We start from the raw sequence: 25,659 nt of genomic DNA on the forward strand, positions 1-25,659 counted from the left end.
TGACAGTGACATTTACTTTTTGTCTTCATCTAGTGAATGTCCTCCGAATGACATGGGATGAGTGAGCAGATAGGAGCATCTTGTAAGAGTGTACTTTAAAGTTGTGTTGTGAGGAACAACCCTGTGAACCGATGTCTTCTGTTGTCAGTAACCACCTTATTCTGTCTTTTTATAACAATATGAAAGCCTTGACAATGCAAAGAATTTTCTTTTACAGCAGAAGACTGACACTGACAGCAAACATGGATCCAGTTATCTTGGACTTAAAAAAAAAAAAAAAAAAGACAGTCTCCCCTGTGGCAAGACACAGCTCATACCACAGATGGCCGAACAGCTTGCTTTGACTTTCCCCTCTGACACCTTTTTTTTGTGTGTGTCTGAGCTCCTTATCTGCCAAAGATTCATCTTTCAAGGATTGGGCCACTAAATATCCTATCACATATCCTCCAGACATTCATTACTCCCCTCGCTCTGCTTTCTCTCTGGGCATGATGTTCATTTTGTGCCCCAGGTGGTGGCCACATCCCTTGGCTTCAAGCTCCAGCCTGGGAGGCCCTCCCTGGAGGACCAAGGATAGCTGAAGGACGTTTTAGTGCACCCCCCACCCCCCACTTTAAAGTGGACACATTATGCATTATTTATATGGATTGAGTTAATAACTGTAATGCCTCTTTGTTTTGTTTTCCAACCATAAAAAATCCATTTAACGTTTGTGTTAGGATTTTGTTTCAGCTTACTGACTTTGAGAGCTACAGTACACAGTGAAGAAATGTTGAAGTACCATTAAAGGGAGGGAAGGCAGAGAGAAAAGCAGCCTCTAAGAGTATATTGACTGTCTCTGGGTGTCTTCCTGCACCATTGACTGCACCCAGCAGGTTGATGAGTGGAAGAGCTGTTTGGCTACTGGGTTGGGGCCGAGGTCATTGTCCGGGCTTTCATGTCTTCAATAGCTGCAGGCTCCCTGCTGAACCTACTTGATATTCAGTTCTTTCTCCCTCACACCAGACAGCACAGCTCCACTAAGTTGGATGGAGAAGAAAGGAAAGCAGGCTAAGATACATTATTACAGCTCTTGGATCTGTTGCCACAGTGTTTTGCAACACATTTACAGCAACATTACCAGGAAGATTCAAAAATACTTTAAGGGTGAGCTATTAACAGCTTAGTGTAGTCAGGTTACTTTTTTTCCTCAACATGCCCCTTTTGTCGAGGCTTGCTGAAGAATGAGCTGAGGGAGGTGCAGCTACCCACGTTGATATTTGAAGCAGTAAAAAAGCCAAGGAAGAAATAAAGCTCATATTAATTTATGTAAGTAGCCTATTATAGACCTGCCTGGATACAGTCCCACATAAACAATGGAGGAGTGGAATATGTTTAAATCTGGGACACAGTGTCACTCCAGTTCTTCCATGTGGTTGTGTTTTTCACGTCTGCTACTTAGGGGTGTCCCACATTTTTTTCCACGCAGTTATACATTTTTTCCAATGCGAGGAGGAGTTTGAGGTTTTCAACATTGTATTTAAAAAAATAAATCTTTTCATTCATTTCCGCCGTGCTGCAGCCGTTCAGCCTCTCTCTCTTTCTCTCCCTCTCTCTCTCTCTGTGTGTGTGTGTGTTCATCCCAGTGTTTGCTTGGTTTGTAATTGCGCTGGGAGGGAGGGGATAAAAGCGCCACTGGCCACCTTGCTTTCTTTACATCCGGACCGTGACATCATCGCCTCTCCGGTTTCACAGTGTGTCTACTACGGGCGCACGCGGAGGCGGCAGTCAGCGGCTCTTGCACGGGGAGCAAGGCGGCAGCAAAACTGAGCGCACTTCACTTCTTCAACAACACGCACGAAAGTAACACTAACAGCAAAACTCTTTATCGGACGTTCACATCTGGATAAAACGCCTCCTTGTTTGCTTTTTTATCTTTTTTCTATCCTGACTTGACCGCGATTGCTGAGATTTATGGAAGCTTCATTGTAAGTAAAAAAAAAAGAAAAAAAAGATCTTACGCAGTGCTGTTGGTTGGTGTGTGTGTGTGTGTGTGTGTGTGTGTGTGTGTGTGTGTGTGTGTGTGCGTGTGCGACATACATTTAACATTTAGCGGGGTTTGCTTCTTGTTGGGTTTTTAAATGCGTTGAAGGTGATGCCTGATGCGAGCTAAAGGGGGGTGTTTACATGCAGCCTGTGTGTTAGCCAACTGTATCGCAGTGTAAATCAGCTCCAGTCAGGCGACCAGCCAGCGTTTTGTTCCCTATGTGTGACATAAACGCACAAACTGCATCTTTATGCGCTAGACTGGCTGTGTTTTGCCAGGATTGTTGCGCAGTGAGCTGATTCTCTATACTAGCAGCTTAGATTAGCGTGAGAAATCTCTATTAGGCTACTTATAATTATATTGCCATTATTTGCAGTGATGCCTTTTATAATTATTTTTTAAAAGAAATCTTAATTGTTGTCATTACTTTCCATCATTAGTTATAAAAGAAATGGCCTTTGCTGCTTTATCTGCAATGCCAAACTCTCATTGTGTTGATCTGTAGAGTCCCAGGAGTTTTGAGTGATGGTACACAACAGTGAAAGTAAACCCTCGGAGGGGAAAAGAAGGATCATTGTTGACTATCTGTGTCGGTTATCTCTTGAAGTTTAGTGTAGCCTGGTCTATGGATGCAAATCTATTCTAACTCAGAAAAGCATGCTTGTCAAGACCATTTAAACACTCTGTTTGTAGTTATCAAAACATTTCCATTTTATGAAGTATTGGCCTTGATTGTAAACAGTCCTTAAAAGCCACTGTTTTCCCCCTCAGGACAGCACTTTGCATCAGATGATGATTTCTATTTCTGACAGAGCAGCGGTTGTGGATGATCTTTAAAAGCTTTTTCTTTAATCATAGTCAGTTAAGCTATAATTACAACATTGCCCTCATGCTCTCCTGTGGCAACCCAGACCATGCCCTCTCTTTAATAACCTATCTCACCCTGATCACATCCACTAGGTTTGCTAAGAAACATGTATTTTTATTGTCTTTGCTGTTTTAATCTTGTGGCTTTTGGCAGAATTCCTGGAAATGCTCAGGAAGCAGTTGCTCCAGTTCTTCATGATCATGAGCTGTCTTATATGTCACATCTGAAGAACATTTCATGACCCTTCATGTTTTGTTTGTGTGGTTGTTTGCACACCACACATTGCTCGTGATATCTAACTATAATCCCTGATACTGTAAACATGTTACACACAGTTTGGACACACCTTCCCATTCCTGGAATTACAAAATGCGTCCAAACTAGTGCTCTACTTAGTATAGTGGGGTTTAGCATGTGTGTTGTGTTGTCAGCACTATACAAAGCCCGAAAAATTAGGTTGACATTTGTCAAACCCAACAGGAGAGAAAGAGCGACTGTGCTGTCCTCAGTAGTTACTGTACCCACTTTCCCTATGAGCTCATTCAGTGGCCTTTGTCACCAGTGTTCAGTGTTTCCGGCAAACTTGGAAACATCGATGTTTTACCAGACAGAATCAGTTTGTGGTGTTCAGCCTGGGGGTGGGGTACTTTGTCATCTAACACTTGAGCATAACATCATTGCATTCACAAGCTAATGCCTCTTAAAGGAAGTCACATTATCATTACATATGCTCTTACACTAAACTAGTACAGCTTTCTTGCAGACCTTTTAGACAGTCCAGAGTTTCAGCCACCCTCGACCTTTAAGTGTAAGTAATATTAACTTCAAAAATGGATGGGGCAAATCTATTCATATGCCATTCAAATAAATTGTAGATGTGGGAGTGATATAATTAAACAGCAAGTCAGCAGTAATAGAGAGATACAGATGCCTTGTTACTGGCTGCTGGTCCAGTCCCAGCATGCACTGAGCAGAGGACCTCAGGCGGGAGAGGAAGGCGGGGTCACATTTGGTTTCAGGCTTTGATCCATGAGAGATAAACTTGCACACGTGGTAAAAACTCAAGTCAAATGTCTTTTATTGATATATGGAGAAAGTAAATGTCAGAAGTAGAGCTCTAGTGTTTGCTTCCTGAACTCTCTTTCTCTAAATGATTGTTAGATGTATGTTTGCTTGCATGATGGCAGCCGTGACATCTGTTTGTATGTTTTATTAAACAGTTAGAGCTCTGGAAGTAGGTGCATGAAAATAGCTCATTTGTGTTCAGAATTTTATTGTTGGAAACCAGCATTAATTCAAATGATTCTCAGTTAATGTCTCACTCTTGTTTGAACTAAAACAGGGCGGTACCTCCCACTTCTTACTGCTAGTTTAACCTTTAATGATATTAACACAACAAAGCTGAGGGTAATGTTTACGGCATTAACACACATCTTAATAAATGCCTCTCAGTAATGTAACTGTTTCATTGCCTGCACCTTCCCAGTGTCTCATCCATCTATTTCTTTAAGGATACCTTGATTACATGTTTCTGAACACTATTTTAGGTGTCTAGCTATACTTCTACTCTTTTTCCTGCAATGAGCATACATAGGTGTAAAGGATGGATATTCTCACTGTGTTTTTGATACAGTTCCTCTGACAGACTGCCTTTGGGTTTCTTTCTTGTACTTTATCTGCCATGAAATCCATATAAAATGCCAGCCTGCTGTTTTCTTTAATGAAGCCTGAAATTGAACATTGAATGGTTAACAAGAGGAGTTGTACAAAGTGCAGATAGAAACTTTAGATTCATGTGTACTGCAATGCTGGGAATTTTATCATATATATACATCTTTAAGGAACCAATCCTTTTGTTTAATGAGGAACATTTGTAGCATGCTGTCTTCTGGTCAGGAGGTCACAGCCAAGCTCGGTTTTACATGAGAAAACTACACTGCACTTCTCCCCCAGTTACTTCCTGAATTGTCTTCATGAATACGAAATCCTGCTTCTTTGAGTCAGTATTTAAATGTTCCTCGATAAGGCGGCTTGTTTCCATGGCTCTGAAATCTTCTTGAATCAGCCTGTTCAGCTGTGTCACCTTGACACACTTTGCACACACAGTCACAGCTGCTTCATGGGGCTGCTAATTGAATTGTTTGTGGAAAAAAAATCTGATTTGTAGCCTGAATGAGCAGCTGTTTTCTGTGTTTATGTAAAAAAGGTCCAAGGTTGAAAGTCAAAGCTTAACAGGCGTGCAGCTGAGGCTACTGGATGCGTTCTCCACACACTGATTGTGGTACGTTGCAGGTTTGCCACAACATTTCCATTGAGGTTTTATCTACAAATATATTACAGTAGCACAGGTATTACCACTTCCTGACTGCACACCGCTTCATGCTGCTGCACTGCATTTGGTGTGGCCTCTCGGGGGCTGCAAACCCCTTGTTTTGTCTTTTTTGTCTTTTCTCCTACTGCCCCCCACATGCCCTCTTGCAAACTGCCTATTCTGCTTATTCAGCTCAGCTTTTGTGAGAGGGGCTATTCATACCTCCAGTCAGTGTCTATGTGGTACTGAGGAGTTCTACTGCAGCACCAACTCTTTTTGATGCTAGTTCAGAGTCCTCACCTGATAACATGGGAGCTTTAATCAGCACTCACTGGCTAACATTGTTTCCAAGTTCCTTCCTGTGTAATAGGATTAGATTTATGAGCATTAACAAGAGAATTAATTATCACTGAAAGGCTCCTTTTGGTGATTTAGGGTTGGATTTGTACTTTGGGCTAAGGAGGTTTTCTTGCTGAAATCTTGTACACTTTTAGAAAGTATCGAACAATGTGTGATCATTAACTGTTATATAATGAACATACATTGAAAATATGGTTGAGGTAAACCCTGTGACATGCATACATGTGGTCATACATTAGGTTATTTAAATGTCAAATACCAAACAGTCACATGCGAATGAAGAGTGAAATGTGGCTTGCTCATAGGTAACATGCTGTAAGGGAGCTGGTATGTGTACCATGCAGTTTGATTTATATGGGTTGGTATGTTTTCACTTGCACCACACTGCAAGGGTAAAGGTGTGATCCATACTTGGCAAGACACGCTTGAAGTCTTCTATCTAATGCAGCTGTGATATGCATGTAATGCGACTCATTAGAACATATCCTCGGGAAAGGAGGCTGGTTTGCTTGATTGCTCTGACCTAAGCTATTCACTCCTATACGACACTGCTGTACGGGTCTGCAGAGGGCTTGAAGCAGCTTGAGAGGCATTAAATTAAAAATAAAATTGGATAAAATTGCTGTGTTATGGAGTATTTATAGCGATTGTGAGAACAGACTGAGAGACGTTGCTGTTTTTCCATGAGGTTTGGTCTAGCGGTGTGACTGTTGTAAAAACAAACAGATACAGATACCAGACTGCTGTAATATGAGACTTTTCTATTCACCATAAATTTATTTTTTAAATTGAGCACAATAATTCAGCTGAAATAAAAAGACAGTTAACTCCTGAGTGAAAAGAGGATATCTAGTCAGTTTCCTCTGTTAGCACACACTATATGTTTTCATATAAACTCATTCTTATTGATCCATTTCTTTTACAGCACATCTTCTCTTTCACAAAATACAATAAAACAGTGGTTTGAATAGTTGTTAATTGATGTGCTTTAGTGTCTTAAAGTATCATATATCGTGTGAGTGGCTGTTAAGTGTTTGAACATCAAAGTTGGAGAGTCGGTTTTAAAAGCTTTATAAAAATAAATTCTCCCACATCTGAAAATGCTTCAGCAGGTCATATTTGTTCCAGTTTTTCAAAATAGCACAGCATCGGGAAGTCCCCCCTTCAGCTTTTACTGTTGCTCCACACCAAAAAGATTTTTACAAACTTATGACTCCAACTCATGATTTGAGTTTTTGTTTCATTCTCTCTTTAGGATATAAAAAAGTAAGGATGTAATATTGTTCTTTACCCTCTATAATGATTTATCTTCTCTGTGTTTTCTTAGTCTCCTTTTTTCATTTTCAAACTCTTTCTGAGGGAAGTTTTTAAGTTGATTTCAGAGCCTCAATGGTCAAACGTTTTTTTTTAATAAACTGCAGCCACCACGCTGTAAAATGAAGTGTAAAGAAGATAATTTCTCAGTGGAAATGACCCAATTATAAATGGCTGTTTTTGGCCTCACAGATGATACATGAGTAAGGTGGAATGCTAACCCAAATCTGCCCCCGCCCCTCATCCCCACCACAACCTCACCTCTTTAAAAAACATATCAAGCAAAGATCCGGATTCCAGCTTTGGTTTGAGTTTTCAAGTAAAATAATTACACAAAGGAGCTTCCAGTAGGGGCCTTACAACTCTGGTGTTAAAATCCAACAAGAAGCTGTCAAAACTCATGAAGACCCTCTCCCCTCTCTCTCTAATGTCAAGTCGCTTTTTTGGAACCTCTCAGTTATTTGTGGTTAAACTGTAGTACATGGGGAGCGAGGGGATCAAAGACGCACCCAGAACAATAAAAGCTTAGCCTGTGGAGTGTTGACCCCCAGACTTTAAGCTCTTCATTACTGCAGCTCACTGCTAATTATTGTGGACATCTCAGAGAACTGACCCCACCCACCCCCACTGCAGGGTGGTCAGCTCTTACTGCCACTCCTAGTTCCCCACCTTTTATACATCTGATGTCAGGAGGGTAAGTGCCTCCTGGTTGCCCTTCATCCAGACCCACCCTATAAACCAACATCTCCATGTAGAAAACAAGAAGAAATCCTGAGCCCTAAATGAAGAGCATTCAATGTTTTTTGCCCTCTATTGAAGCAAAAATGTTACCATATGCTCCCTTTACTGTACAGCCCCATGATTTTATGCTAACTTGATCTCGACTGCGGTGACCACAGACCACATCCTTCGGAGCATGTGTGACCATTTTAAACGGTGTTGGCAGAAGTATTTTGAAAAACATATTTCCTCAACTGGAGATTTCATTTGGAGCTGGTGTTTACTCAGCATCAGTTGATTTTTGCTGCTGTCATCAAGTTTAAATAAAAGATTATTCAGTGATGGTTTCTATGTTGAGTGAAACGAGGCAACCAGCCCACATATTCTGTCAGTAATTATTTTGAAATATGATCCTGTCATCTTTGCAATCAGCTGTTGATGCCATGTGGAGGCCATAAAATAGATTATAAATCCTATCTGAATTTGCAGTGTGGGATGACTTCATCTTTCTCTCAGTGTTTTTCTGTGTAATTTGAATAAGAAAACAAAATAGCAAAAAAAAAAAAAAAAAGTAGTTCAAAGAGAGACAACCACTGATTGTTGTGGGCTCACTTTGTAGGTTGTTCAAAAAGAGCTTTTCCTACTAAACAGGAAAACGTGTATTGCTGTTATTCATCCAGCCTGTTCTGACCTACAAACAACCACAGCCATCATGTTTACTTCATAGCCCCCCTATTTTCCACTGAGGTTTAAGAACTCACTGTCCTCCTCCATATCACATGGATCATGTTGGGAATGTTTAGGACCTTCTCAAATAGCTTCCGTCCATATAGGTATAGGGACTCTTTGATGCCAGGCAGCCCTCTCTTTAAAAACACTGACCTCGCACACGTGTCAGTAAAAACATCTGCAAAAACTTTAACTTCAGTAGAGCCTTTTAATTTTATAGATGTGACCCTTAGAACTTTTGTCAGCTTTATTTTGAAGGTGATGTTTCAACAAATATGTCATTTGGTTCATTTACTGTACAGAGCTAATACAAATGATGAAGTGAAACATTTTATTTAATTCACATTTAAATTAGTGACATTTAATGATTTTTTTTTTTACCACAGAAATAATTCTCATCTTCATCTCACTGTCCTCACCACAGGGAGGTCAGGGGGGAAGGGCGGGTGTCAGTACTCTGGAGCTGGTTGGGATTCATAATAATGATTAATGAGGCAGAGTTATCAAACAAATGTCAAATTAGCATTAAATACAGTGTTCCAAAAAAGTAAATATCAAAAGTTTTTGGTCATCCCAAAAAAGGAAAATAGTGGTCTGTCTCATTTGTTTCAGTGTTCCCTCTTAAAGTCTTAATTAACAATTAACTAATGCCAGTTGAGACATACGATCAGGGGCATTGTGTTGATGGACAAATGCCAAAGTCCAGTATCAAGTTCTGATGGGTAACCTTAAGAAAATACCTGTTTAACATTACTTCCAACGACAGGAAACAGAACAACGTGGGAATGGTATCGGAGCCCTTTTATTTTGTGCATAGACTGAGGAGACGCAGTCACACGTGTTAAATGCAAATACACCGTACTGTCGCCTTTGTTTGTTTGATCTGCCAACTCCTGTGAAAAATGTCTTGTCTATTTTGGCTAGCTAGGTACAAAACTTATTTACTTTGGCTGCTTGCCATTTTTCATTGGGCCAGAAGTGTACAGTTGTTTTGTAAGAGCTACAGTGCTGAGAGCAGATACTGCACTTACTGTACCTTCATGTATATCCATTGGGACTTCACCACACAGACCGGCAGACCAAAGCAATAAGCTGAAAGACCGGTGTTGATTACCAATAAGCAACCCTTCCATACTACAAAAGGTTATTTGATTCAATGTTGATATAAAAAAAATGGAATATTCAATAATATTTTAGCGACATCAAAAGTATGCAACAGTATAGACAGGGTAAGCATTTGGGGTTATTGTAGGCAGTGCTTTATGGTTGCACTATTTATGGAGTCACTCTGAAAGGGACTTCCTCTAATGAAATGGCATCCATTACCAGTAGGTGGACAAAATGCGCCCATATGTTTAAACATCCTTTCCTTCCAGCCATGGCTGAAGTACCACATGAAAGCAGGCATGTGGTGCATGCATTAAGTCTTTATTTGCAAAGGAATCAAGACTATCAAAGCTGAAAGATTCTCAAATATTCAATATTTTGAGACTGGTTCCTTATTTTAAACCTGATTCTTGACTCCCATTCTTTATTCAGCATAACATAATTCCTTTTATCCCAACACTATATACATAAATACCTATCCAGACTTTCTTTCTTTTCTTTAAATCTAAAGCCAACCTATGTGCAAAGCAGTGTATGCATGTGTGAAGGGATACCAAAGAAAAATGGTGCCGTTGGTCTGCCCCAAGACCGCACAGTGAGCCCTGCTGCCAACAGTGCCTCCTGTAATTATAGACCAGAGCTGTGGAGACTGTTGCTCTCCAGGCTAAACTGAAACTAAACCCCCTATTTCATTCTTGGTATTTTCTCTTTTCAGTACACGAGTACCCCATGTTTAAAAACGGTGTTATTTTTGGGCTGTAGCTGGATTCTTTTCTGTTTATAGTACAGCCTGAGTGAGCTGAAAAATAGAATGACTGTCGAGGACGTTAAATGGAGTTGTTGCTTCAAAGAGCGTTGTTGACACTACAGCTCTTCCCTTTACTGACATTAATAATGTCTTGTTTAATCTCTGCTGCCGTCATTCCCGTCGCTGTAGTATCTCACTGACAGTTTAATCCCATAACCATTGATTTTCTCTTTCCAAATTGTAAGTTCTGAGATACAGTAGGAAGCTGATGAACTAGATCTTGATCTTTGAGGTAATTGTGCAATGTACTCACTGTTCAGATGACACTGTTGAAGCAAAAAAACGTGATTTTAGAATTAACCAGTGATAGCAAGGAGCAGAAAAGCTGTTCAATTTTACCGGAAAAGTTGCTGAGCTTTTAGCCCCCGGGCCATCGAGATCCCAAATGAAAAACACTGCCCAGGCCAGGCCAGGCTCTACTTTACTGTTGTTGTAAAGGCTGCAACTTTCCTCCTCTACAAACACTGTGTGGTCTGTGCCCGGGTGTTCTAATCATGTTAGGGTGGATGTGACTGTGGGCTGCTGTAATTGGACAGCAGTATGGTTGGGTGGCACCTTCTGTACCTCTGTAATTAGATGTTGAGCGTAGGGTGGCACAGCGGTCTGCTGGAGCCTGTAGATGTTGGTCATTGTTATGATTTATTAAAGGTGCAATGGGACAAACACTAATCTAGTTCTAAATTGCTTATTTATTGTTCTACATTGTTAAAGCTCAGGCTGTGATGCTCTTGGGAAAGAGAAAGTATCTTTTCCAGGTGTATTTTGCATTTGCTGTAAATATTGTAGCATATTTTTTGTTCTTGTTTGGAGATCTCAGAGTCATACTTTATTTTTTATGATGTAGATAAGCTGCTGTTTTCTACAAAGTCCCATTTTATTTGGTTTTGTTTGGATTTTGTTGTGCCTTAAGTGCTTATTCTAGTATCAGCCTGGACTAATGTACATGTGGTTGGACTAGTTTTCACTTCATAGATCATTTCCTCCTCTGACACAGCTTGCGTATATTATTTCCATATTTTGTGTCTGTCCCATCTACACTCAGTTCCCCCATTTTCATTTCGGCAAATCTAATCCGAACTCTGCCTGAGCTGCTTTCATGTTTCACTGGTAAAGAAAGGAAGTATTTTCAGGCCTACAAGAAGCCTATCCATTAACTTAAGTAAAAACCAAAACAAAAATTATTGGAGGATAATTTTTACTGACGTGTCTTTGTTGCTGTCTAACATTGATTTCTCTTTCTCTTCTATTCTCTCCCTCTCTTTTCAAAAGTCACAATGAGCGGAAGGTGACCTGCAAGCATCCTGTCTCAGGCCAACCCTCACAAGACAACTGCATCTTTGTCGTCAACGAACAGTAAGTCTGTTGTTTTTGTTTAGGAATGCCACTGGGTTGCATTTATGAGCACTACAGTAGTCTGTTGAAACTCCTCATGTGCAGACAATATTGCACAAGTCTTCAACCCCCCACCCCCCCACCCACCCTCCCACCCACCCTCTATTTGCACTTCTGCCTTTTCAATTCAAAGCGTCTTGTATTCAGTGCTTCCTCAGTTATCCATCTTCATGAAAAATACTTAAAAAATAAGAACTAACCTCATTTGTTGGATACTTTTACTCATTAAAGAGGTTTCATTTTTTTGTGTAATTGGCATAATCTTTCCTACTATTGCCAAGGCAGCATTAATAATTTGAATACTAAGGGCTGAAAATAAAACAGCCTTTGTATAATTTATTCATCAGCTAGTGGGAATGCGATGAGTCATATTCAGTCCCTCCTTTGACCAGGATGAAAGTTCATGGCCTTTTCAGTTGTCAGAAGTACAAGAATATGTCCCCCCAACAATGAATGTTATGTCCATGTGATCATATACACTGCTTTCAGCATGACTGTCATCACATGTCACCCCTCATGACTAAAACAGCAGTCATCTTCAACTTTCACTCTAAGGAGAAGTTATCTATGAGTCCGTCAGACTAAATATAGCCTGTTTTATCTCCACCTTTGGAATCATCAGTATCGTTTTCAGTCATTTAAAATTTTACCTGCTTTTTACTCATCAACCCCCGACCTCATGCTGCTCATATTAAGGTGGGTAGAAAGGCAGGTACCAGTTCAGAGGCTTGCAGGATGCCAGTCTTTAACTTTGACTTTCCTGTTCCAATCTGTAATTGTGCTAAATATACACATTTTAGACTGTTTGCATCACAGCACTACGACAGCGCTACGACATTAACCTTCATCTTCCAACCTGGCCATTTTAGCTCACTGTTGTGCAACAGGTATTAGCCCCACTAAATGTCTCACTTCCCTCTGAAACCCTTGTCATAACAGATTTTCCATGAAGTCACATTGTTGCACGCTCGTGTCACTGCGACTGGTGTCAATTATTTTATTGAGCAATGAATGCTAATGAAAATTTCTTCTGCTCCAAGACACAAAATGTCAATCAAACGTGGGAAACATGTGGCCAAAGTTCAACAAGTAGTGTATCACCAATTCCCTGATGGCCCATTAAGAGCACCACTTTCTGTTTTTATCATTATGTGGCTTAGAAATAAGAATCCTGGTTTTACTAGAATATGATCCTGCGAGTCTTTTTTGTTTTTCTCCTTAAGCAGAGATGGGATAATCAGAAAATGGTTGTTAAGAAGCAGAACCGTCACACTACACTCTCTTGACACATTCCTCCCCTCACTGTGTTACTCTCACATCGCCGCTGTTTTTCACAATGACAGAGACAACACGTTGGTGCAAGAGTATATCTAATTTGGCAGTTCATTTTTTATCATAGCAAGATAATCTGCAAAATCCAGCTATATCTAGAGGTCAGCTCCGGGAAGGGAACAGCAAAAAGTGAAATGCTACTGCTCGACTTTGTTATTTTTAGGTTTATTTCCGTGGTTCCATCCAACATTTGGCTGTGTTTTTAGCAAAAGTAATGGAAACAGGGAAAATCTACACTCAGACCCAGGACCAATTATAAAAGAAAAATACAGATTTTAGCCGCCACAAGGATAAAGAAACCAGGTGGAAAATCATTGCCTAATCTGCTCGGCACTTTAAAGTAACAATCTCAAAGATCTCTGTTTTGTTCTCTTTGGCGTCACTTATGGCGAACACTGGTAATTGCAAGTGTGTTTTTGAACCTCACTTCTTAGAAATCCAAACAGTGTCGCCTGTGTGACCTCAGTCAGTTGGCAAATGTCATCTGGACCAAGCCTCCATAACAATTCAAGGCGATGCTAACAGAGACTGAAGAAAACAGTACAATGCTTCACACGCAATGAAGAGAAAGTCTGTTGCTCCATCGCCCCAACCAAAGCTGAGTGATGGAAAACATGTCAATAGAATCCAGAACACAAAACTTAGCACGTACATGAAGAACATAAACTCAACCAACTTTCAGATTTACATGGTATCCTATAGGTTATATAGAAACATACAGACAATGCAGCTGAAAAGGGAAGTTTAGGTCTGAGTTCAAAGACAAATAGGCATTTAGACTCTGGTACTGCAGCTGACACTATCTCTGTCAAGAAAGAAACAAAGGCCTGTCATGAATGATGTCATTGTAAATAGGTTTGGCAGCCTCCACTGAAGAAGCAACACATACTGTAATGGAGTAAAAAAAGAAGCAAACATACTGTAGCTGTAGCACACAATGTTTGAATAGGTACCACTGATCAGGACAGGTTGGTGTGACTCTACCCCATGCTTAAAAAAAATTGGATACATTTTATCAAAACTCTTCTTACTTTGAACACTATCTGAACAGGATCAGTGATACCTGGTCCTTGTAGCATTTGTCAGGAGTACTGTATAGGCTCCATTTCAAGGTTCAGATTAGTTTTTTAAAGTAAAGATGGATAAATACACGGCAGAAGCCCCCAAATGCACCTTAGTATCTAAACCATTAGTTGTGTTCATCCAAACCTATGTGAATAACTAACCGCAGGGAGGATGATTACTCACTTTTCCTGAGCCTGAAGTTCAAGCTGTACATTATTTTCGTAACCACTGAGTTCACTTTGTTGGCAGTTTACTGATTTTCCAGGCAGTATTAAATCTGTTTTATTGTTTGGTTGCAGGATACCTACAAAAGACTGCTTTGTAATATTAAAAGAAGAATCAAATAGTTTGATAATTGAGCAGTTTGGATTATATTGCTCAATCAAATGTTCATTTTGTTTTGACAACTTTTATTTTATGAACACCTCTTCATGCTCTGTCCCTTATGGATGTACAGGCTGTTCAGGTAAGAGTCCTGGCTCTGTTTCTTCGCTACTCTGAGCTGATCGATAACACCAAAAAATGGATATTATGATTATTTTACATATTCGCAAAATTATCTATAAACTTCCTTCATTTGATCTACAGTGTGCACAATATTATCTGAGGAAGAGTCATGTTAAAGAAACTAAACTACCACAACTTCCACATTAGCACTATGTTGCATGCTGCCTGATTTTGAATAAAGATTTAAAGCCAAAGAAAGAGTGAGTGATGGATGACTCACTGCTCTCAATAGCACTGCTTTTACAGAACAGAACAATATGCATGTAATTGGCTCTATTGATCACTTTAAACATCTGTACATCTGTCTGCATCTGTTTTGGTTTATCGCTCAGCTCTACTTTATGCAACTCCTGTGAACCTGTGACGGTGTTAAATGTATACACTGATATCCTGATCTGTGTATGCTTGCCTCGTCTCCTCGTCTTTTGTTGGTGAAAAAGATAAAGGTCAGGTTCACCCTCCTAAACAAAAGTGTTTTAAAGCACCCTTATTTCTTTAGAAATGCTGTGTGGTCATTTTAAAATGCACCCTCAGCCACTCAGTTCAGTACCCCCCCTCCCCCCTCCCCTCCCCACCAGTGTGCTTAGAGCGCCAAGCCTCACTGGCAGTGTAATCCCTCCTCACTCTTTTTGCACACACAGACCCACACACACTTGCACTGGCTCGCACAATCCATGCAGGACCAGGCCTCGCTCTGACACTTTAATACATGCGGGTTAGTCCTCATATGTGGAATTGATTCAAGGGCTTTTGTCTTGTTTGTCTCAGCCAACGCTACAATACGAGAGCAGTAAACGCATCTCAATCCAAATTTCCTGTTTATGTTCGATACATACTGTACAAGTTATTTGACATTGTTGTATAGGGTTGGGCCAAAAAATCGATTTTTATATTATTTGCGATTTTTTTTCTAGCGATTTTTGAAAAATTGATTCCCATCCAATAATCGATTTTTATTTATTTTTTTATTTTTTTCTAAAGACCAGCTAAATGTAGCAGTTTAGTTTATTGTAAAGATGTTGGCGTATGAGAATGTTTTTTGTGAGGGCAGGTCCACAGTTTTAAAAATAAATCTCTGATGTGTCTATTGTTTTATGTAAATATGACTTATGATGTATTATCAAGTGTTTGGTTCAACCTGTTCTTGTTTAAGGAAAGAAAATCACAATAATTGAAATATAAAATCGGAATACTTGTGTAATGAGAATCGCAATTTAAATCGAACCGGGACCCAAAAATCGTTAGAGAATGGAATCAGCACAAAAACATATCGGCCCAGCCCTATTGTTATACCACAGTAGCACTAACCCTATTTAAGTAAATATACACTGCAAATTAAATACTTACTTTAACAAAATTGATAAGAAGTAGATTTTATTTACTAGTATTTGAGAAAACTGCTGAACGTTTTTAAAAATTGTGCATTTTTTTTCATACTACACATACTATTTTTTTATACTGTAAATTCACAAATGTAGTACTTGTGAAACCTTCTACACATGAGGTTCTACATATCTGAGGTCAAATCTTGGGGCTTGATGGTTTTCTGTGTGTCCACATGAATTTCTTCTGGGTACACCGTTCTTACCTGAACTATAAACTCACAAAATGACCCACTGGTGTGAGAGTGAGTGTTTTTCTAATACCTGGCAACCCTCGTGGATAACTGAGAAAGTGGAAATGACACATGCTAAACTTGGCTGATAGATATATGGTGACGTTATTATTGGACACAGAATAGCTTTTCATGCTTCTGTTTGACATTCATTGACTTTGCTGTTGACAGACACGGTGCTATGGTAAACACATAGATGGTTGTTGTTTAGCGCTGGTATTTTACTACAACTATCACTGTGGGACGGTGCTGTCAGGAGACGAGCTCCATGCTGAACAAGATAATAGTCATTTAAAGGAGACGGAAACTCAAAAACATCATGTTGCAGAGACTAACAACTAGCAGAGTCTCATGTCAAAATATAGATGTAAAGCATTTGGTGGTGTCTGTGGCACGTGCACATTGTGTTTACGGGAAGTGGTGGTAAAAATAAACACTGGGGAGGGGCGAGACTGGAGAACTTGGAGTTGCCCCCTTTATTTCTGTCAATGCATCTTTAGTTACAAATGTAGCTCCTTTGTAGTAGCAGGAGACTCATTTTAAATATTTCATTATTATATAACAAAGTTGAAAGCTAATTGAGCAGTACAGTTGAGTTATTCTAGCCATCATGAGGTGAGATTAACATGTATGCTCATCATTTGCACTTATTTAATGGTGAGAAATATCACTGCAATCAATTATCATGCTTGTTTGTTAATACAATGATATACAGTAGTGATTACATTTTCATGACTTTGCTTTCTTGTTTTTATCATAGTAAAAACAGTGTTGCCATTTTCAGCTTACTGTTAATTTCACAGTAACATTTAAGATATTTATAGTTGTGTGTGTGTGTGTGTGTGTGTGTGTGTGTATGAGGGCTGTAATGTAGCATAAATTCTCCTACTGCTCTCTATCTGCCTTTTGTCACACACCACTTCTTATGCTAAGGCAGCTCATTTGACACACTCACTACTTTTTCAATTTTCACTGCATGCAGATTGATTATCAGGCCTAAATTAATTATCAACCAAGCTCCAAAACACACACACGCGCACACACACACACACACACACTGCAGTTCACGGCCTGGAAACGGTCTGTTGGCTAAATAGAGCTTCAAATAGAGCAGTATCTCTCTTACAACACACAGTCAGTCTCCCCCCCCCCCTCCCAACCTCTGTGTTTTGATGGCAAGTCCACACATCATTGATTACAGTACACCCAGGATTTAGCCATGTCACTCACAAATGCTGAAAATCTTTAGTGTTCATTTTCTGGAGAAAGCTCATCAAATGAAGAAGGCGGCAAATCTCAGTGGCTACTCAACACACTCTGCACAATAAGCTGTGTTAGAGTAGTGAGATGAAAATTGGGCGCACTTAAAACTCAAGAGAGCATTAATCACCCACTCACTCTTGTCACCATATGACTTCCTGGATGTGTCACCTCTGAATAGAGCCCTGTTATATGTTCAGTCGGTAAATACAGATAGTGAGCCTTTGATAATAAGAACAATACACTTCCTGTATGACGTTCTCATACAAGAATGACTACTGACAGCACTACTGATCTTAAGAACATGATATAACATGTTGCTGCTTCTTGTGACTCTGTCTAACAAACCTTAACCTTGTAACAAACTACAATACCATAACTTTGAAATACAGGTAAGCCAGTCTGTGATTGTTTCTTGTATTGTTTGGTCTCATCATTGTTTGGCAGGCTCTGTGGATAATCAGACCTGTCGGTGTGCTGCACGGGAATGAACATCCTGCGTGTGTTGCCTGCCGTTGTGAGCTGAGCTGATGTTATCCCCTGTGATACCCTGTCATGTATTTTTGTACTTTGAGTATAACAGCATGGAGTCTTCGAATTGATGGACTGTTATTGACCGTTCATCATTAATAGTACTGTATAATTTGAACTCCACGAATGAACTGTTATCAAATGTAGAGAAGATGGGGGGGGGAATATGCAGTGCGGGGTTGGCAGCATCTGTCCTTATTCGGTGACCTGAAACCCAGTATATCTGAGAGATTACACTTTTTCCTCTGCTGCAGTATTCCTGCTCCACTCTGGTGTTCCTGTCTTGTTCCCTCTAGACCGCAACATTCTTCCCCTACTGAAGAATATAGGGCATCTCCATGGGCAAGAGACAACTTAGTTCGTAAGGTGTTCTGTTCTGTGGCAAATATTTTGAACGTATTATGCTTTCAGCTATTGCCTCAAGAAAGCTTTTGTCTTTTTTAGAGGCATTCTGACCTGATTCACTGCTGCAGCTGCTGCATCTCAGTATGTCAGACAGACTTTGCCGACCACTTAAAGCTGCTTGAGGAAGCTGGAAATGTATCTGCAGTGACACAGTGGTGGGAGTAATTGGCTCGACTCATAGGCCCATGTTGAGATCTCATTATAACAGAGCTTGAACTTCAGAGGAATGATGGGGGGGAAGACAATGAAGGCTGTTTCCTTCTATTCTCCTTCTTTTATTGAGGTCATTGAACATAAATTGGCAGTTTATATTTCTGACTGATGACTTTCCTATGTTCTCTTGGCGTGCTCTGTGTCTCTCGTTTAGAACTGCCTCCCAAGTGCCAGCGAATGAGAAGAAGGAACGGCCACTAAGCACCATGAGTGAGGCCTCCAACTACACAGGCGGCTTGGACTGCGCCGCAAACCCCAGCAGCCCAGCAGGAAGAGTGAGTGATACACATGAAGACAGGATTATCTTGCATATCTGCAGAGTTAGCAAAATAATGGGAAAACCAATTGGATAGCATCTAACTACCTTGTGAGAAAAGTTAGAGAAAAAGCATTTTATTTAATGTTCATTGAGCTGTCTTTGCTATAACCCTGTACACACTGTCATTCTAGCCCTCAAGACCTCCTAAAAAAATCCATAATTTTGGGAAGAGATCCAATTCTATCAGGAGGAATCCTAGTGCCCCAGTAATCAAGAGAAACTGGCTTTATAAACAGGTGAGCATGACTTTCCTTTTTATCCCATGAATTAAATATTGAAGAGACAAGTACAGTCAGTGACTCAGCATTAGATTTAAACTAAAGTTATATTTAGTGCTTACTTTTTGACATGAGACTTAAAATAGACAAACAGAAACCTCAAAAGAAAGTAACAATAATACAGTAATATGTTAATATCACAGAAAGGGTAATTCAAATATACTTTGTTATAAAAACAACGTGTGCTTTAGGCTATTTATCTATGTTTTTAATTTCTTTCGTTTAAACATGCATGTGATATTCAGAGTCTTTGCTGTAAACAGTTGGTAAACCTCTAAATGCCAACTAATTAAATTTGTATGCAACTTCTCCATTTTTTCCATATAAAACAAGGTTTAAGTTCTCTGCCTCCCTGTTAGATCGGCATTAATGGTCTTAAGATGAACACAAAAGAAGCTTTTTGATGTCTTACAGGATCTCACCATTTCTTTGTTCGGGGCCTCTGCTCAGCCAGCATGGGCAATGTTTAAATACCAATCCCTCATCACAGCTCCCTGGTTACTTATAGGAGGGTGAAAAGGGGGTGCTTGAGGCAGCTCTTGGCCAGACAGGACTCTCTCATGCTTCCGAAGTGGGAGACTCATTTAGTTTTGATTGCAGCCTCCCGGCACAGTTTTGTGAACACATGATGGCTTCCTTTGGTACAGCTGCCAGCTGCTATTTCTTTGGGGACCTCAATCAGGGTGATGTAGATCAAGCAAAAGACTCAAATCTGCTACCGTGAATAAAAGCTGGATTTGCACTTTTATTTCCCTGCCTCATTGAAACCTGGAAGCTATTGAAGTCCTTGGCTGAGGAAAAGCTGCAGTGCTTCAGTTGATCCATTGGGAGAACAAAATGCCACAGTGATTGATGTGACAGTGAAAGCCTTGTGTTTTTTTTTTCCTGCTTGAACAGAGAGAGGCAGAGCTGACAGAACTTTTGATAAAGTTTATTCATTAACACCTTGTAAAAAAATGTGGTTAAAACTGTGATTGGTTAAGAGAAAGGTGAATGAAATGGACATAAGAAGTTTATATTTTTGTTACATTTCAAAATGAGCATAGTGAGCAGCAATCTGGTATTCTGAATCTTTTTGATACTTAATGTTAAACATGCTGGTTCATGGATGTGAATTCTCATTTAAATTGAACTGCATCATACATACTGTTTTACCATAATGACAGAGCTGTTAAAGTCCCTCCCCCTACTTTTGTCTGCATGTTGAATCCACGATTAAGGGCTCTGCTCAAGTTTTCCAATAAAGCAAACTGGGGGAGTTAATACCCCTATTCCTCACCCCTCATCCTTTGCAGCCAGCAGCCCGAAAACCTCTTTGATCACAACATTTCAGAGAGGAAAAACTGAAGCACAGGACTTATTTTTCAACCACTTAACAACATGCTTCCTTTTTAAAAACTAAGTGTTTATACGATTGCAACTATATACAGAGGAGCAATCTCATTCTCACTTATTATTTTATTAGAGGAATCAAATGTGTCCCCTGAGCCAACCACCTCAGGCCAAGAATATGTAAAAATGTAAGTGGCAGATATTGTGTAATTCAAAATTGAAGTTGAAGTCATCTTTCTACTTACTATCTTCTTTCTACTAAGAATATTTTTAAGAACATGTTTAAGCCAAAGAGACATTTTGTAAGACTTTTTGATTTTTTTTAATAAGAGATATAGCAAGTAAGTGACAGAATAAGTCATCTTCAAGCCATCCCCACAGGTTTTTAGACTAACCCTGTTTCTCTGGTGTCTTTTCAGGACAGTACAGGGATGAAGCTGTGGAAAAAGAGGTGGTTTGTGCTGTCTGACTTGTGCCTCTTCTACTACAGAGGTGAGTCGGGTTATCTCAGCTAACAACATACTACAGAAGCACCGCATTGCTAACAACAAGAGTGGTTTTCGATTAGTAGTTGAAAGTGCTGCTGTGACCTTCAGAGCCACAAGCTGTGCTCTTGGCCATTGTTATATACCTGAAAGCGAGTCCCCATGGTAAGCAGCCTGTCAGGACCAATTTGAGAGATGTATTAATTAAAATGGCTCTCCTCTTGTCAGGTTTGCTACTTGAGCAATATTTCCCTCCCCTTTAAAGAAGGCTTGGAGACGGCGTTACTGTTGAAAGAAGGAACTCAATTTCACATCGATGTTGAAGTCATGAAACAAGTTTCCAGAGACGAGGCTCTTTTTATACAGTGGTTGCATCCTTACATAATTCTTGGAGTCATAAACAGAATTAATCTTGCCAGTATTTACAGATCCTCTTCTAATTCCACATTATAGAGACCGATGTCATATTAATAACAGTGATTACCCATCTGAGTATGTGTGGTTTTACATGGTTCTGTAATTTATTGAAAACAACTCATACTTTCATAACCGAGTAATACAATGTTCTATTTTATTTGAAGTGGAAAAAGTTTTAGATTGATCTGCTTTTTAATCTTAATTGCCACAAACACCTTCATTAGTTCTGCTCTTTCATGATGTACTGAAGTGAGTCGCAGTCCATTTTAAGGGTTTTTCACTCAATTATTGAAGTCTGGCTGTTTTTATGAACCTTCTTCTTTTGCTACTCTGACACAGTAGGAATAGCAAGTGTTTGATGTGATCCTTTTAATAAGCTGCTATTGACTGGGCATTTCAGCCTCTCTCATGCAGCACACATTCATAACAAATATTGACACAGCTGTGTCCAGAAAACATTTGAGAGCTTCCTTATTGGAAAAAAGATGAAATGATTACTTTGAATCAGTGAGGCTGTCAGGTAAGTATAGACTATGAGTACTGTTAGACTGCAGATACAAAGAAACTCTAAAGTCCTGCCTGGCACAAGTCCAGATATCCTGATGCCCCCTGCTCACTTTATGCAGATACAGTCATCATTTGTGCTGATCAGGATGACATCTAGTCTGTGTTATTTCTGGTGTCTGCCAGTGTTGTTGCCTTCTTTCCGCCCACTGACTGACAAAAGGCACAGACAGAAGCGGACCCAAAGGCTTTATCCAGATGGACATGTTGAGAAATTGTATCCATCAGCAGAGAGTGCATAGAGAGGTCACGAACTCCCCTCAACTAAACACAACTGCTTTCCGCTGTATTTATCCGACTATTAATGTCAGACCATTAATGTGCAGTCAGGATGTTAGCTTATCGGACTGTTGTGTAAAACCCTCTGTGTCTGGATGTTTGCTAAAAAGAGAGAGACACACAGACTTGGTGATGAAATAAATGTGGGGCCAGTAGCCTGCAGATACAGCTGATCATAGCTGCAGGGTGACCTCTAAGCTACCAGAGGATGAGCAGAGATCAGTCACCACTTATTCCCCAAAATATTATTGACTATTCCAGTTACTACCAGACCAGTACAGTATGTGCTAAGAAACCTCTTTTGACTTTTACGTTACATAATCTCCCTAGTCAACACAAGCACATGATAATTATGAACGTATACCAAGCAAGCAAATGTACATATGGGACTGCAGCAGCAGTCACTGATGTACTTTGCTTTCCTGCTCTGTTTAGGGTGAGAAGTGCAGAATGCTTGTATCAAATTGGGAGGTTAAGCAATTCTCTTCTTAAAACTCTGGACTCAATCTAATCCCCCCTGTGGAGAGAGCTCCATTGTCAATGTGGAGCCCTGTCTGCTAACTTAATGAGGATTAGAGCAGCCTAGCTGCATAGGACATTGAATCAATGCTCATCTTTTCCACTGATTGGACGATGTACCCTCTGCTCATCTAACTAATTCACATCTCTCAGTTTTGATCTTGCAGTCCACTTGGTTTGTTTGTGTCCTTTTTATGTTTTAGGAATAGTAGGTGTATGACAGACAACTTGAAGTTGCCCCTGATTTGTTGACATGTTTTTTCTCTTTAGATGAAAAAGAGGAGGGGATACTTGGCAGCATCCTTCTACCAAGCTTTCATATATCAATGCTGTCTGTGGATGATCATATTAACAGAAAGTATGCCTTCAAGGTCAGTGCACATTTTCATTCCTGTCAAACTTTGTTAGACTGCACACATTATGGAGTACAGTTTAGCATAGAAAAGTAAAGAAAGAGCTGAATTCACAAACCTCCCAAAAGGTAAATGTCATCACTGGTATACAGGTAGTAAGTAAGAAAGTAGTTTGAGATGTAGTGTAACTATTCACATTACAGTTTAACAGGACTCAAATGTTCCATGTTGCCAGCTATTATCTACAATACTTTTTAAAATAACATTTTTGTGCATGTTCATGTTTCAAACATTTTACACATTGTGAGTCAAATTATTGAATTGCCCAGTCCTAGAAGTAATACGAGCCATTTTTACAACTTGTACTGCACATCATAAGCTGCTAATGTTAAGAAAGCAGAAGAGGCACTTAGCAGCAGTCATATGTCATATATGCTTGCTCTGATGGAGTACTACTGGAGTGTTGCAATACTCTAAGCTGACAGGGAAACCCCAAGTTACAGGGCAACAGGCATATTTTATGGGATCATCAGTGGTGTGTACAATATTTGACTGTGGGTCCTTCATAAACCCAAAGAGACAACAAAGTTGTCCTGCCAAGCACAGCCAAACACAGACGCCCAGGAGTCTGCTCAAGGTCTCTCCAACCACACAGCCCACTTCTTTTCCAACTTAGTCTCAGGCTGAAGGAGAGAGTTGAGGTAAAGAGAGAAAGAGAAGAATAGAGAAGCACAACCTCTTTAGTTTACAGTGATTCACTCAAGAGTGCGATGACTTTTTGACTTCACATTTTTCATTCTAAACTTCTCCTTTCTCTTGTTGTTTTGGCCAAAATGGCCATGTCATATTTGTTAGATTTATTCTGACATAAATGGGGCAATGACAGTGCTTTTTTTGTTTTTCTGACATTAGTAAACAGGATATTGAGGTTGTTCACTAAACATTCTGTTTTTCTCTTTCTGTGTCCGGCTTTAACAATATGTTGTTTTGTTCACTGAGAGGGATCAGACCAACTACGGAGCAATGTGTCTGCTATACAATGCACAGCATGGTAAGTCCTACAGTACTGTGGCAGATTTACTGCTCTAATCTAGTGGTATGCATGAAACACTGGTGACTCATGTTTTGATTTATATGGATGGTGCAGATGCCCACAGCTAGCAGCATTCACAAACCATCACCTAGCATTTCTCACCTTTATTTGCTAAGAAATATAACATGCATTGAAGTCATTGTTACCTCACAAAGTATCCCGGTTGACTTATCGCTTTCTCTTCTCTTTTTCAGGTGACTTTCTCTGTGTGCCACTCTTCCTGTCCCTGATCCTGTCCTTTGTCAAAACAGGCAACACATCCCAACATGCGAACATACTACTTTTGCACAGACACTGCCAAAGAAATGGAGTCTTGGATGAAAGTAATGACAGATGCTGCACTTCTGCATTCAGAGCCAGTCAAAAGGTTTGTAACAACAACAACAACGCTAATCTAGTCATTTTTGTAGAGAGCTTGTATTTTATTTGAAGTTAGGAGATTACACTGGGTTGTTTAGCCTTTGAAAGGAGAAAAAGACATTTGAAGAAGGCATTTGAGGACAATCCTAATGACTTTGCATTCCTTGGTTCATTTCTGAGTTTTTTTTTTCTTTTTTAGCATTTTAGCCGTAAGCAATTGCTTGTAAATCCCCCTTTAAGCCTGTTAAGTTCTTTGGCAACAGTTCAGCACCCGCATTTGACATCTCTGGTCTTTGGGAGCGTTCAAGAAGCTGTGGCTTTCTTTAATTCTAAGTAACTATTTTTACCGTAAAAGTTTTATTACAGAGTAAGATAGACCAGAACTCCATGCGTATCGGGCATACACGCACTGTGAATGCGTGGTACAGGTGTTACAAGCGACGTTTGACAAAGATGTGCCGACTGATCAAGATCTCTCACTCATCAGGACTTAGTTTTTTCCTTCCTTTTTTAAAACTGTTAGATGTCTGTCATTTGGCAGCCCGCTTTTCTAATGCCCTCCTCTTACATGGGCGAGCAGAGGCGTAATGGTAAAGTGCTTTGTAATTACACAGAGCAGTAGAGCCTGAAATCCACTGAATAGCACTGTTAAATAGGACATCGTGATGCTGCTATAAGTCTTATCTAGTATAACAGCTTTATAATATCTATCTAGACTAGAAGCAATTTCTAACTCAATCTATTGTCTTGCGTTTTAAGCGCTGTATTACATGTGATCACAGTTTTCTATATTTTCAAACTGTTGAATAGCATTAAAAAGGAACAAGATACAGTGGCTTAAAACCTAATATGCTGAGGACCTTTTACCGCCTGCAGAACGTTCCCAAATGCTATGAGTAAATGCACATAGAGATTTCATAAGGGCTAAATGTGTGCTCTACTGGGCTTGTGGAGCCACAGAGGGCTGGAGAAGACATTACGTGACTAGAGCTGCTATTTAAAAGGATCCAAGTGGAAACTCTGAAGGAATGCCTTTCCTACTGCCCTCTTATTGCTAACCCAGTGAGCCCTGCTGCTGAGGGGAATTTGCTCAACTT

At 39.9% G+C, this 25,659-nt stretch overlaps 1 protein-coding gene across 5 annotated transcripts in view; it reads left to right on the forward strand.

Annotated features, from left to right (window-relative positions):
* The window catches only part of LOC128358355 (pleckstrin homology domain-containing family A member 5-like), an 83,919-nt gene that overhangs the window by 37,724 nt on the left and 20,536 nt on the right, over positions 1 to 25,659 (forward strand). For 4 of the 5 annotated variants that reach the window (XM_053318600.1, XM_053318597.1, XM_053318596.1 and 1 more), the window contains 6 exons: positions 11,513 to 11,596; positions 18,718 to 18,838; positions 19,014 to 19,118; positions 20,912 to 20,984; positions 23,027 to 23,127; positions 24,454 to 24,569. In XM_053318600.1, coding sequence (XP_053174575.1) covers positions 11,513 to 11,596; positions 18,718 to 18,838; positions 19,014 to 19,118; positions 20,912 to 20,984; positions 23,027 to 23,127; positions 24,454 to 24,569 — 600 coding nt within the window. Of the gene's footprint in view, positions 1 to 1,742; positions 1,968 to 11,512; positions 11,597 to 18,717; positions 18,839 to 19,013; positions 19,119 to 20,911; positions 20,985 to 23,026; positions 23,128 to 24,453; positions 24,570 to 25,659 lie in introns of those variants that run through there. The other variant, XM_053318599.1, reaches the window with a different exon arrangement.

Source organism: Scomber japonicus, chromosome 5 (genome assembly GCF_027409825.1).
Source record: "Scomber japonicus isolate fScoJap1 chromosome 5, fScoJap1.pri, whole genome shotgun sequence".
NCBI classification, from domain to species: domain Eukaryota; kingdom Metazoa; phylum Chordata; class Actinopteri; order Scombriformes; family Scombridae; genus Scomber; species Scomber japonicus.